This window comes from Typopeltis vanoorti, chromosome 23 (genome assembly GCF_054136105.1).
Source record: "Typopeltis vanoorti isolate ZY-2024b chromosome 23, IOZ_Tvanoo_1.0, whole genome shotgun sequence".
In the NCBI taxonomy this organism is placed as follows: Eukaryota; Metazoa; Arthropoda; class Arachnida; order Uropygi; family Thelyphonidae; genus Typopeltis; species Typopeltis vanoorti.
The window spans coordinates 39,382,738-39,395,659 of record NC_143571.1 but is presented as its reverse complement, the minus strand read 5'-3'; the positions used below and the strand labels follow the sequence as shown (position 1 = coordinate 39,395,659).

The 12,922-nt window shown below is 35.1% G+C and overlaps 1 protein-coding gene across 1 annotated transcript in view; it reads right to left on the bottom strand.

Moving 5' to 3' along the window:
* Positions 1–12,653, bottom strand: part of Cep164 (centrosomal protein 164) — a 47,462-nt gene extending 34,809 nt beyond the window's left edge. Inside the window, exons 1-3 of the mRNA XM_090412517.1 lie at positions 12,582–12,653; positions 11,290–11,402; positions 8,208–8,319 (exon numbers count right to left, since the gene is read on the bottom strand). Coding sequence (XP_090268643.1) covers positions 8,208–8,319; positions 11,290–11,350 — 173 coding nt within the window. The 5' untranslated portion in view covers positions 11,351–11,402; positions 12,582–12,653. The remainder of the gene's footprint in view (positions 1–8,207; positions 8,320–11,289; positions 11,403–12,581) is intronic.
* Positions 12,654–12,922: the final 269 nt, after the last annotated feature.

Sequence of the window (12,922 nt, the reverse complement as noted above, 5' to 3'; positions counted from 1 at the left end):
CATATTCAGAAAAATTCATATGAATAATTTTAATACAGTAATAGTGGTGGTCTATTGTTTGCAATATTAAAGCTAAGCTCTTGGATTACTACAGTCCTAATTATAATGAACTCTTAGAACAAAAGGTTATGAGGGTAGAATATGTGCCATCCATATTCTTGGGATTTTTAATTCAGTTAATTTTCAATATTACGACCACATGTTTCTAAACATATAATTAATGGGGTTTATTAAAATAAACGATATAACTCAGCAAGTGTCGTATATAAACTCACTGGACTTACATCATCAGGGATATCAAAACTTATACATACACATATAAAAAAAAAAAAAAAAAAAAACTAGAAAAAATTAAGTACACATATCCGATGTTATCAGAACTTCACAACTAGTGCATACAAACAAAGTGACCAGAAAAAACTTGTATTAATTACCATGTGCGCACTGGAACAATGCCAGTTGTTGCTATCCCATTCTGTGGCATGACATATGTTATATCTAACACATACATAATAAATAATGCAACAGTTTTTTCTGGTCATGTACTATGTACTAGTTGTGAAGTTCTGATAACATCTACTATGTGTAATTAATTTTTTTCTAGTTTTTTTTTTAAATATAAGTTTTGGTACCCCTGATGATATAAGTCCAACTTGTTGGGTTATATTGTTTATATTAATAAATCTGTTATATGTTTAGAAATGTGATTTCAATACTGAAAATAATGCGCCATGATTTATTGCAAGTACTATTGTGGCATGGTTTAAGGAATATCACAAAAACAAATTAATTGGCTTGAACAGTCTTTATTTCAACCTGAGAGAACATCTTGAGGGATAAACTGGAACATCTGACAATTATGCCAAATAATGGCACATGAATTGGTGGTAAAAATGTTAAAGGAAGAAAAGGTAAAAATACCTGACATAATTATAACATCCTAGCAGACAGTAAGTCTGCTAGGAGAAGAAAGCATGATCATGGCTGATGGAGGACCCAAAAGCTATTGAGATGGATGGGTAAGTGAGTGTGAAAAGGCAATTCAGGTTCTCTGAAATACTCTACTGTTCCAATACCTATTTCTTGTAGATAAACTTATACGTTTGTTATACATGATTTTACATTTTTCAGGAAATGAAAACATATACTAAAATATTAATTAAAAAACTTTAATCAATACCTTCCAATATTTCGGCAATGTTAAATTGCTATCTTCTGGGAACATAAAACTATGATATGTGCACGCAGGCACTAACAATGAGCAAATGAGGCTGAAGAAGGCAACTGGAGTTGGTCCTAGAGTCCTTTAGGAGCCCCCCCCCCCCCCAACACACACACACCCAGTGGGCTAAATTGGGTTGTCTTGGCTGTTGGGCTGATGTTCTTAGGATACATGCTTCCGAAATTTGGAGCATTCTCATGCACCCAAATTTGTTGAGGTTTAGGAAGTTTTTTTAAAGCTGACACTGATTCCAATATAAATATGAAGGATTATTCTTGCCATAGGTGAGTGTATTTGTCAAGCCCTCTGTGTGTGTGTGTGTGCGCAGTTGACCGTTGAAGAACGAAGGTTTGAACTGCATGGATCCACTATTACGCACAGTTTACAGACAGTTTTTTTTTTATTTTAAATAAATATCTTTCTCTTCTTCTCTTCCGTCTAAGACAGGTTGAATCTTCTCTTGAGCAGGATCTTCCAGTCTTCTCTATTCCTTGCTGTTCGAAAAAGTTCCTTATATGTTCTGCATCCCGAGATGTTCTTTATTAATTTCAGGCAGGTAATTCTTGGTCTTCCGGGTCTTCTTTTTTCAGTTGGAAAAGTATTGATTAGGATGTTAGGAAGTCTGTCTGTGTCCATGCATACAGCGTGTCCAAACCATCTCAGTTGCTGTTTTCTAATTTATATTAAATTAATAATAAATAAATATACTGGACACTTTTTTTTTAGAGATTTCAACAATTTGAAAAAACTTTCAGATGAAACACATAGCTTAGAAATATCAAAAAAATTAAGAAAAAGTTAGATATACTATGAATGCATATAATATATGTAGACACTAATCTATTTTATCATTTACTACTATACACAAATCAATTATAAAAAAAGTTAAAATTATCAAAACTTACGAACACAAACACTTACAGACTGTACATGGTGCCATTCACAGTCGAGAGAAAAGTAAGCAAATTTAAAGATGCAGTATTAAATCATAACTACATAAAATAACTCATTAATTAGTTAAATTAATTAGCATAAAATTAAAAAAATTATAATGATTCATTCATTAGTGTATAGGCTAGGATACTGGGATACTTCACAATCATGTCGATTACACTAGTCTACCAGAAGCAATCGCATTTCTACTGCTTCATTATCAATGCATGAATCGTTATACCTGTAAATAAATATGAATCATTTCTTTTTCACATTATGTTTTCATTTTTGATGTCTAGTGTTAGTAATACATAAAACATCTATAGTGTTTTGTATCATATAAGACGATATTGATGTAGATACTGACAGAAAAAGATTCATCTTGTAAACAGATGACATAAACTTACGATATTGATAAATACAGTATAGTACAGTACCGTAGATGTAATTTCACTTCCTTATGATTTCCTTTAATAACATTTTCTTTTCTCTAGCATAAACAAACTATGTGTTAAACAACTGTTTATGTGTTATCGATAAGGCTTCCAGTCAACAGTAAGCTATTAGTAGTTACATTTTTTGTGAGTCAAAATTTATACTTGAATTTTCGAATGATGTGGGCGGTCAGCACCCCAAACTCCCACAGTTGTTCAAGGGTCAACTGTATATATATATTTCCAATCTTCCATAGAGTAACAAGATTCACTATCGCCTTTGTAGAATTTATACATCATCTTTCCCTTGTATTAGCCTCAATGACCAATTAACGTTTTCTATTAACCTAACTAATGCATGATAGGAAATTAATGCATGAGGGAAATAAAACTGAATATGAGAATTAAATAGGTATTCACCTAACTGAGTGTTCCTGGTAAAATTTATGCATTGGAAGGGAAGCTTGGTGAAGAACAAGCTGGATTCAGGACAATAGAAGCTGTCAGGATCGGATTTTCACTTTACAACATATAATTGAGAAATCATGGGAATATAACAAAGATCTCTATTTTAAGTTTTGTAGATCTGGAAAAGGAATGCAACAAAGCACCAAGAGAAAAGCTTTTCAAAATGCTACAGTTGTATGGTGCCAATGTGGCATTATATCAAGCAATACTTAGTCTTAATTTGAGTTGTAAGTCAGTAGTTAGAATTGAAGGAAGTACAGGAAGATGGTTTAATGTTAAATCTGGTGTCAGACAAGGATGTACATTATCCTCATTGTCATTCATTATCTATATGGATCACATTATGAAAGAAAGTGGTATTAAACCTGATATAAATTGGATATGTTAATGTCAGCTCTTTACTTTCTGCAGATGATGTTATACTTCTAAATAAATCTGGTACAAGTCTGGAAGATTCCCTGACTAAACTGAATAACTGTTGTAATATATATGGTATGAAGGCCAGCAATAACAAGCCAAAGACAATGAAAATAGGCAGAAGCACTGAAAATATCAACTGCATCATGAATAAAGAACCTATAGAACAAGTAAAACATTTCAGCTACTTAGGCACAATTTTTTTCATTATTATTATTATTATTATTATCCAAACCTCCATGGAGTCAAAAGACTCACTGTGGGAGGTCCTTCCTAAGAAACACAAAGTCTATCATACCACTCCTTAAACTCGTTGACCATTCTCGCTCTAACCACTCCATCAGGCAATGCATTCCATGGTTCAACTGCCCTCCATACAAAGAAACCACTCCTCACCATTTTGCTCACGGTTTCCTTTCGTAACTTCCAGGGATGCCCCCCCTTGTCATCACTCCTTCCCTCTGTTCAACCAAGTGAAAGAACTCCCCAGTGTCAACCCTGTAACCACCTTTCAACAGCTTAAAAGTCTCAATCACATCACCTCTCCTTCTATCCACCAAACTCTGTCCACAATCTCTCAGCCAATCCTCATAACTAACATTGTACAGTCCTGAAACCATCTTTGTTATTTGCCTTTGTACCCTTTCCACAGTTAATTTATCCCCTTCAAATCCTGGGGATCAAATCTGAGAACAATAGTCTAAGTGTGGTCTAATCAGAGTCTTATACAATGGAATGATAACCCTTTTATCTCTGCAGGTCAGTGTCCTTCTCATTATTGCAACAATCCTCTGTGTTACCTTCACCATCTTTGCAATATGTCCCCTAAATTTTTGGTTTCTATCAATCATCAACCCCAGATCTCCTGTCTCCCATACTTCCTTCAGTTTAACTCCTCCCATAGAGTATGCAGCATCCCATCGATGTTTCCCAAACCTCAAGACCTTACATTTTGCTGCATTAAACCGACACCCCCATTCATTTGTCCATCTATCTAGCTTATTCAAATCCTCTTGCAGGGCTACCACATCTGCACTATTACTAATAATCCTTCCCAGTTTTGCATCATCCACAAACAACTGAATATCCCCTGCAATCCATTGACAATGTCATTGATATAAAGGTTAAACAACACAGGTCCCAGTACCGAACCCTGTGGGATCCCACTTGTACTCTTCTGCCTCCTTTATACTTCCCCATCATACACAACTCTCTGATACCTATCAGACAGCCAATTCTGAATCTAGTTGACTAACTCAATATCTAAACCCATGTACTGCAACTTAAATATCAGCTTATCATGTGTCCCCCTGTCAAATGCCTTCGCTAAGTCTAAGAAAATTGCAGTATATGCCTATCCCTCATCTAATGTTCTTGTAACTTTATTATAAAAGGCTAGTATATTGCTAAAACAAGAGCGCCCCTTCACAAATCCATGTTGACTCTCACATAACATTACCCTCATCTGCCCAATGTTGTATATGGTCCCTCACTACTTTCTCCAAGATCTTTATAACTACTGATGACATACAAACTGGCCTATAATTAGACACTTCCAGTCTGCTACTGCCCTTATGCAATGGCACTATCTAGTAAAGATGGTAAATTAAATATGGAAACAGACAACAGAATCAAAAAAACTGGTATGATAGGAAGTCAACTGAATAAATTTATATAGAATAAGAGAAAAATTAGTCAAAACGCTAAATTAGCTGGACACAAGACAGTGTTCAAGCCATTTTAACTTATGAAACTGAGAGCCGGGTTAAAAATAAAATACTTGACCAAAGATTAGAGAATCCTGAGAAAGATTAGGGGCACGAACAGATGGCATGAATGGCAATATCATATTAAAATCGAGGATATTAGGAAAGAAATTGACATTGTCAGCATCCAGGAATGCGTTAGCAGAGCTAATCTCAGATGGTATGGTGGTCATTTAAATTTTAACTTTTGAAACTGAGAGCTGGGTTAGAAAAAAAACACTTAACCAAAGATTAGAGACCACAGATATGAGAGTCCTGAGAAAGATTAGGGGGCATGAACAGATGGCAATATCATATTAAAAACGAGGATATTAGGAAAAAACTTGACATTGTCAGCATCCAGGAATGCATTAGCAGAGGTCACTTAAACAAAATGAGAGAGGAAAACTTAGCAAAACAAGTGTTCTCTGGCAGGATGACAGAAAAAAAGACCCAGAAGACAACCAAAATATAGGTGTATTGATGCAGCAAAAAGTGTCTTGGAAGACAGAAATATAAGATCTGATAATGTTGGAGTCTTGACAGATAACAGATCGAGTTGGGACAAAATTGTTGATAGGAAGTTAGTAATGATGTAAGTTCTTCATGAAGTACTATCATAATTACTATTAACTATTAACATAAGTACTATCACACATGAATGTGTGAATGTATTCTGAAGACCAATCCTATACACCCCTTGATGATACATGTCAGGAATTTGATGATGATGATGATGCGTGATTGGGTTGGTTAATTATGTCTGCAAAATCAGCTTTGTATCTGTCAAATGCAGTATTCTCTAGCCAGTTTGTATATCTTGTGAGATTGAAAACCAGAATTTTTGGGATAAATCTGCGAACCTCCATATGTGATTGTCTAATTCACCTTCAGCAGAAAAGCTCTTACATAGGCCAGTGGTTTGGATCATATAACAGAACAATCATTACTGACTGAGATAACAGAAGCTTTTGAATTTATATAAACAAGTTGGATAAGTGAACAAAGGAAGTAATTATTATGGGTGATTTTAATTATGGCTATGTAGATTGGAATGAATAGCATTTGGGAATAAGGAAAATGAATTTCTCAAGTTCTTAAGAGATAACTATCTCAGGCAGCACATATGTTGCCTGAGATAGTTGTAGCTAGTCATATGCAGACTTTTGTGAGGAAAGATACATGTGGAATTATAAGGCTTGTGATTATGACAAGCTTAAGAGACAGCTTGGAGCTATAGCATGAAATGAAGAGTTGGGTGTTAAGGAAATAAATGATGCTTGGGAACTGACAAAAAAAATACATAACAGCATGAATGTGTGAATGTATTCTGAAGACCAAAAGGCTGAATAAAGTAGGTGTAAAATGGATGAATGAGGAGCTTAAGAATGAAATCTGGAAGAAGAAGGAGGTAGTTGGAGGCAGTAAAAGATGAATAATGGTAATAATCAATTACATGAAAAGTATAAAGAACAATGATAACTATTGCAGAAGACATTGTTAAGGTATTCATAGATCAAATTATAAGGTTGATTCATCCTGATCAGGATACAATCATGACAACTTAAGTGTAGAGGATATAGGAGAAGATGGCCTTAATTGCGAGTGAGTAGGAGGTATTTTAGGAAATAAATAACCTTGATGTCAATAAGGCAATAGGATTTTATAACATATCACCAAGCATCTTAAGGGAATGTTCCAGGGAATTGACAGTAGCATTGGCATGTCTGTTTAATAACAGCCTTGAAACAGCACAGGTTCCAAAGGAGTGGAAGGAGGGTAAAGTTATTCCACTGCATAAAGGTGGCATGGCTGTAGCTTCAAATTATAGGCCAGTCTGTATATCTGGAGTTGTGGCAAAGGTAGTGGAGAGATTGGTGAGAAGTAGGATACAGAAATCGGTTGATAACAACAGTACTGTCTGTGGTTATCAGCATGAGTTTGTTAAAGGAAGATCATGTTTTACTAACTTACTTATGTACTATATCAAGGTGACAAATACCTTGGACAAGGGAGATGCATACACAGTGGTGTACTTGGATTTTGCAAAAGCTTTTGACAGATTGTCACATAACCAACTGTTAAATAAACTGATAGCTGTAAGCTAGGTTTAAGAAAGTTGTATATGGTTGTGCAGTATCCCAAAATAGGAAGGCCACTAATGGTGTACTGCAGAGGTCAGATTTTGGACCATTGTTGTTTAATTTGTATGTTAATGATATTGGGATGGGTTTAACTAGTGATAAATCAGCTGTTTGCAGATGATGCAAAATTGGGGGGAGCAATACAGAGTCAAGCAGATGTTATGACATTACAGGAGGACTTCAATAGATTGCATGAATGGGAAGATAACTGGAACTGTCAATTCATTGTTGTAAAGTGTAAGGTTTTGAGATTTAGCAAGCAATGATGGGATGCATAGTGCACACTTGGTGGGGAAACTTTAAAAGAAGTAGATGAGAGATCTAGGAGTGATGGTGGACAAGGACCTGAAATTCAGGGGCCACGTTGCACAAGTTGTGAAGACATTACATCGGATAATGGCAATGATGTGGAGGATCCTCGCATGCAGAATAGTAGGAAGAGGGGAGGGGATATGATTGAGACATATAAGCTAGTCAGGGTTGTTATGAGGTTGACTTGGAAGAGATTTTTCATAGAATGGGAGAGGGGGTAAACAAGGGGGCCATCGCTGGAAACTTTATAAGGAGAACGTGAGCAGAGGAACGAGGAGTAGGTTCCTTGCATGGAGAGTGGTTGGTGAGTGTAATACATTGCCTGAGTGTGTTGTGAATGTAGACACATTGAATCAGTTTAAGGCACAGTTGGATGAGCATTGTGTGCAGTAGTGTGTATCTCCCACAACAAGTTTCTGACTCCATGGAGGTCAGATGATAGTAATATAATTTAATCAATATATAATTTTTATTTTAAATAAAATATATAGAGAATTCATATAATTAATATCTATCTATCGATTATACTTACACAGGACTCCAAGGGGAAGGTACAGAAGCTTGAATACCTTCTCTTGCAATCCATAATAAGTGCCTTTCTTCATGCACATTAATGCCTAATTGATTAGCATAAAGGGCAATGTCTAAAAAAAGAGAGAAATAAAGTCCTTCATTATCTTATTTTATTGTTAAAAACAATAAAACGAGGATGGAAAAATGTAATCAGTGGAGCACACAAATATCTAATTTTCTAAAGAAATATTAGAAGTTCCCATTAATGAGAGTCCAACACAAACTTTCATCATCACCAACTTCTTACCAAAAATTTTCTTCCAAAGTGTAAGAAAATATGGCTAATGAAACAAAAGCAAGAGACACTATAAAAGCAAAGAAAAGCTGAAATGAGGAAACAAAAGAAATGAACGACCCAGAGGAAGACCAAGATATAGGTGGATTGATACGGTACAAAGTGCCTTAGACGATAGAAATATAAGATCTGATAATGTTGGAGTCTTGACAAGTAATAGACTGATTTGGAGGAAAATTGTAGATAGGAAGTTAGTAATGATGTAATTTTTTCATATAGTACTGTCATATCCTGTACACCCCTTGAGGGTACATGGCAGGAATTTGATGATGATGATGATGATGAGAACATGTTAGAGTCCAGAGAAGATTCGTGAAAATGATAAATGGCCTTCAGAATGTACATATGAGGACAGACCGAGGAGTGCAATTTGCAACACTACCTGAATAGGAGATGGACTGGAGATATGATTCAGACATAAGTTGGTCAGGGATTGTTACCAGGTTAATGTGGAAGAAATTTTTCATAGAATGGGAGGGAGGGTAGAACAAGAGTCCATCCCTAGAAACTATATAACGAGTATGTGAGCAAAGGAGTGAAGAGCAGATTCTTTGCATGGAGAGTGGAATGAATTGCCTAAGAGTGGGGGTGAATGTAGACACACTGAATGAGTTTAAGGCACAGTTTGATGAGCTTTGTATGTGAAAATATAGATCTCCTGTAATGGGTCTTTGACTAAATGGAGGCCTTCTGTTAATAATAATAATAGTTCAAGTGTTTGCCTATGGAAGTGAGATATGGGACTACTAGAAAACCAGAGGCCAGTTTATGTGGCCCCAAAGAGCATTGAAGAGAAAATGCTCCACATACCAAAAAGTGAAAGAATTAGAGAAAAGAATGTAGTAGAAGATATTACAAAGTATTGTAAAGCATGTAAATGGAGATGGTTTGGCCATATTAGCAGATTAACAGATGAAAGGTGGACAAAATTTAAGAACTGAGTGGATACCAGGAGAAAGAAAGGTCACCAAAGAACAAGATGGAGGGATGATCTACAACGACTTGATATAAGATGGTGGCTGAAGACAGAAAGAACTGAAAAATTAAGGGGAAAGCCAGAAGCAGTGTCATAGCTGGAAGTGGGGGGGGTCCGCTTCGGGCAGCACTTTGAACCATATAATGATAGTCAAAAAGTCAAAACAACATACCCTATATGTTGTTTTGACTTTTTGTAGTTTTTTTGGTGTGTAATGAGAAGGGCGGCAAAGGCTATAGCAATGCCACTGGCCAGAAACCTATATCCAGTAGTGGATGGAAAGAGGCTGAAGACAACATAAGCCAAAAAATTACTCTTGGCTCAACTGATGAAATACTGAATGGCATCAATTTACAAAAATATGATTAGGAAACATTTTTTTTTAATTTGATCATTTCTCCGCTGACTTCTGTTGAAAGAGTTCTTAGTTGAACTTTTCAAGAGAGACACTATCATTATCTGTACTGTTACTTAAAAATATAACAAAACAGAATGAAAAGAAATACTGTCTTGTTACAGATAGAATTTTGTCATAATTTTAACTTTTAGGAACATGTAAAATATAAATGAATGTTGCATTTTTAATGCATTCCAGTGAAAACAGCACTGTTTGATTGAGGATAATATTAGATTTGCTAAAAGCACTGACAATAGCAAGGTTAATGCCATATACGTGGTGATAATCTTGAATAGGGAGCTAAAGTTCAGGGACACGTTACAAAAGTTGTAAGGGTTATCTATAAAATTATTATTATTATTTTCCTGACTTCCATGGAATCACAAGTCTCATCATAGAAGGCCAACACAAAGTCTATCATGTCCTCCTTAAACTCATCTACTCTCTTCATGTTAACCACCCTCTCGGACAAAGCATTCCATCCTCCTACCACTCTCTCCATGCAAAAAATTTACTTGTTACCCCTTTACTCACCACTCCCTTTTGCAACTTCCAAGGATGGCTCCTTATATCACATACATGGGGAGAAAAAAAGTGTATACACATGCAAACTAGTCAGTTATCTGACCCTACTGGTTTTGAGAGATGATGTTGAAATAATCAATGCTAAAATAAAAAAAAAGAGGTGAGGGGGGTCATGTTCCGATAACTGACAAAACTGCAAATAACAGACATCAGAACAAGAAATGTTTGGATTTTTCTAACATTTAGTAGGAATTTAATATTCAGATAATCAGAGATCATCTTCAATATAATCAATATTCAGAGGCCTGTGTAGCTCAGTGGAAGTGGTGTTTACACTCGTCAGCACTAAAATGCCCGAAGAAAGAGCATCACAAGTTTGATTCTAGTCACCGACTAGAGGAACTTTTTTGTGAGAGTCTGTGTAGTTCAGTGGAAGTGGTGTTTGCACTTCTTAGCACTTAACCCCCTAAAGAAAGAGCATGATTAGTTCGATTCTGGTCGCTGACTAAAGGAACTTTTTCTAAACCTTTTGGAATGCCTTGCCTGAGAGTATGGTGTCTGCAGAGAATTTGAGTGTGCTTAAGGTGCGGTATGATGAGCTGTGTGTATGATAAAAGGACCTCCTAGCTGAATCTTTGACTCCATCGGATCTTAGGGTAATAATAATATGTAAAAATGTAAAAACCAAACAACTCAATGATCAATTTTAATGTTAGTTCAGAGTTGGGAAAGGTAAAATACCAGAAGGTCAGATGTCAAACAACTCAGTGTTATAAGTTAGCATATAAACAATTATATGAAATTTTCTTGAAAAGATCTCAAGGTATTGTACAGTAATATAAATTTACCTTCTTCAGAGACATCTTCAATACAGCCAATATCTTCTTTTAAAATCTGTTGAGTGGCCATTTATAAAAGTTAAGAAAATAAGCAACTTTCAAATCAGTAATCAAGATGGAATCTGTTTAATAAATAAAAATGTAACAAGTTACACTCTAAGTATTTAATATTCTTAAACATGATATTTTTATGACTATCTAATTAGATTAAAATTACATCATTACCAAGCATCCCTATTTTTTAATGTCACTGACTGAATATTAATGGTTACTGGAATGCAATATAAAAGACCAATTACAACCACTAGGAAACATAATTTAATTTAGTTAATTTAAACAAATTTAAGTAGCTGATTAGAGGAAATCAGACATTCCAGTTAAGCTTGCCATCATGACATGTTGATACTGCAATGTGGTATTATCTGATATGATAAATATTAAATAGATATTAACAAAGTTATTATACAGAAATAAGACCACTATTAATATCCTTTTAGTTATCATATCAAAGACCCTCTTATTCGTGGAATAACTCTGTTGATATGGCTGAGTAACAGACATCAAAGATGTGGCAGAGCAGAATCCAAGAAAAGAGAGGTGACCAAAGGGGGGGGGGTTAAGACTTCAATTGTTGCTAACTACTTTGTAAATAATACTAGAATGATTTCAGGGAGAATATCCATGGAGAAAAACTGTGCTAATAATTAAGAAAATTGATGCAGAGATTCTGTAGTGATTTGAGTAGACTGAGATATGAGCAAAGGATAAGGTTATAAGTTTAGTACAATAATGTGTAAAGTTATGTATTTTGTGATTAAAAAATAGTCTGTATATTACATTAATGGAACTGAACTGTAGGAAATTTGACATGGCTAGTTTTTTTTTTTTTTTTTTTTTTTATTTCATTGTTATCTTAAACAGAGCCTATGCTGATGCACTTGCCACACTCAAAAAAAAAAATAAAATAAAATAAAATAAAATAAATAATAATAAATAATGAGTTGTTTAAATGATGTTTTTTTTTTTTTTAACTTGAAAGATTTGATTTATGGGGTATTGTCACGTTTATTGGTGAGTGGTCAATGAATGGAATGCATTGGCTGACTCAGTTGTGAGTGCTTTGTCTGTAAATGAGTTCAATTAGATGTATGATAGATAATGTTTTGATAGCTTGGGGTCTCCCGCGATGAGTCTTCTGACTCCATGGAGATACTCATATATAATAAAAATAATAATGTACTGTTCACTCATTTACTAATAACTCTTAGAGAACTTGCAGAGATGACTATTTGAATTCTTACCACCTGCACAATATATCCTAAATACCAAATCAACTTAAGTACAAGAGAAAGTGCTAGGGAAATGAACCACCCTGAGGAACGGAAAGGGGTGTACAGGATATTATAATAGTAATGACGTGTATATATATGGGCTTTTTGATTCTTTGGAAAATTACAAAACTGCACGGCACACGATCCCTTACCTTTGGAATGACACAGCGCAACCAACTGAAAATACAGATAATCCTTAGTTTTTGAATTAATCAATTTTTTAGAAGGGACTCGTTCCTTTCCAGCGGTCAAGTTTTTAACATTGAAGTCTATGGGAGACCGTTGCGGACTCAGTGATGCGTTAGCAGGCA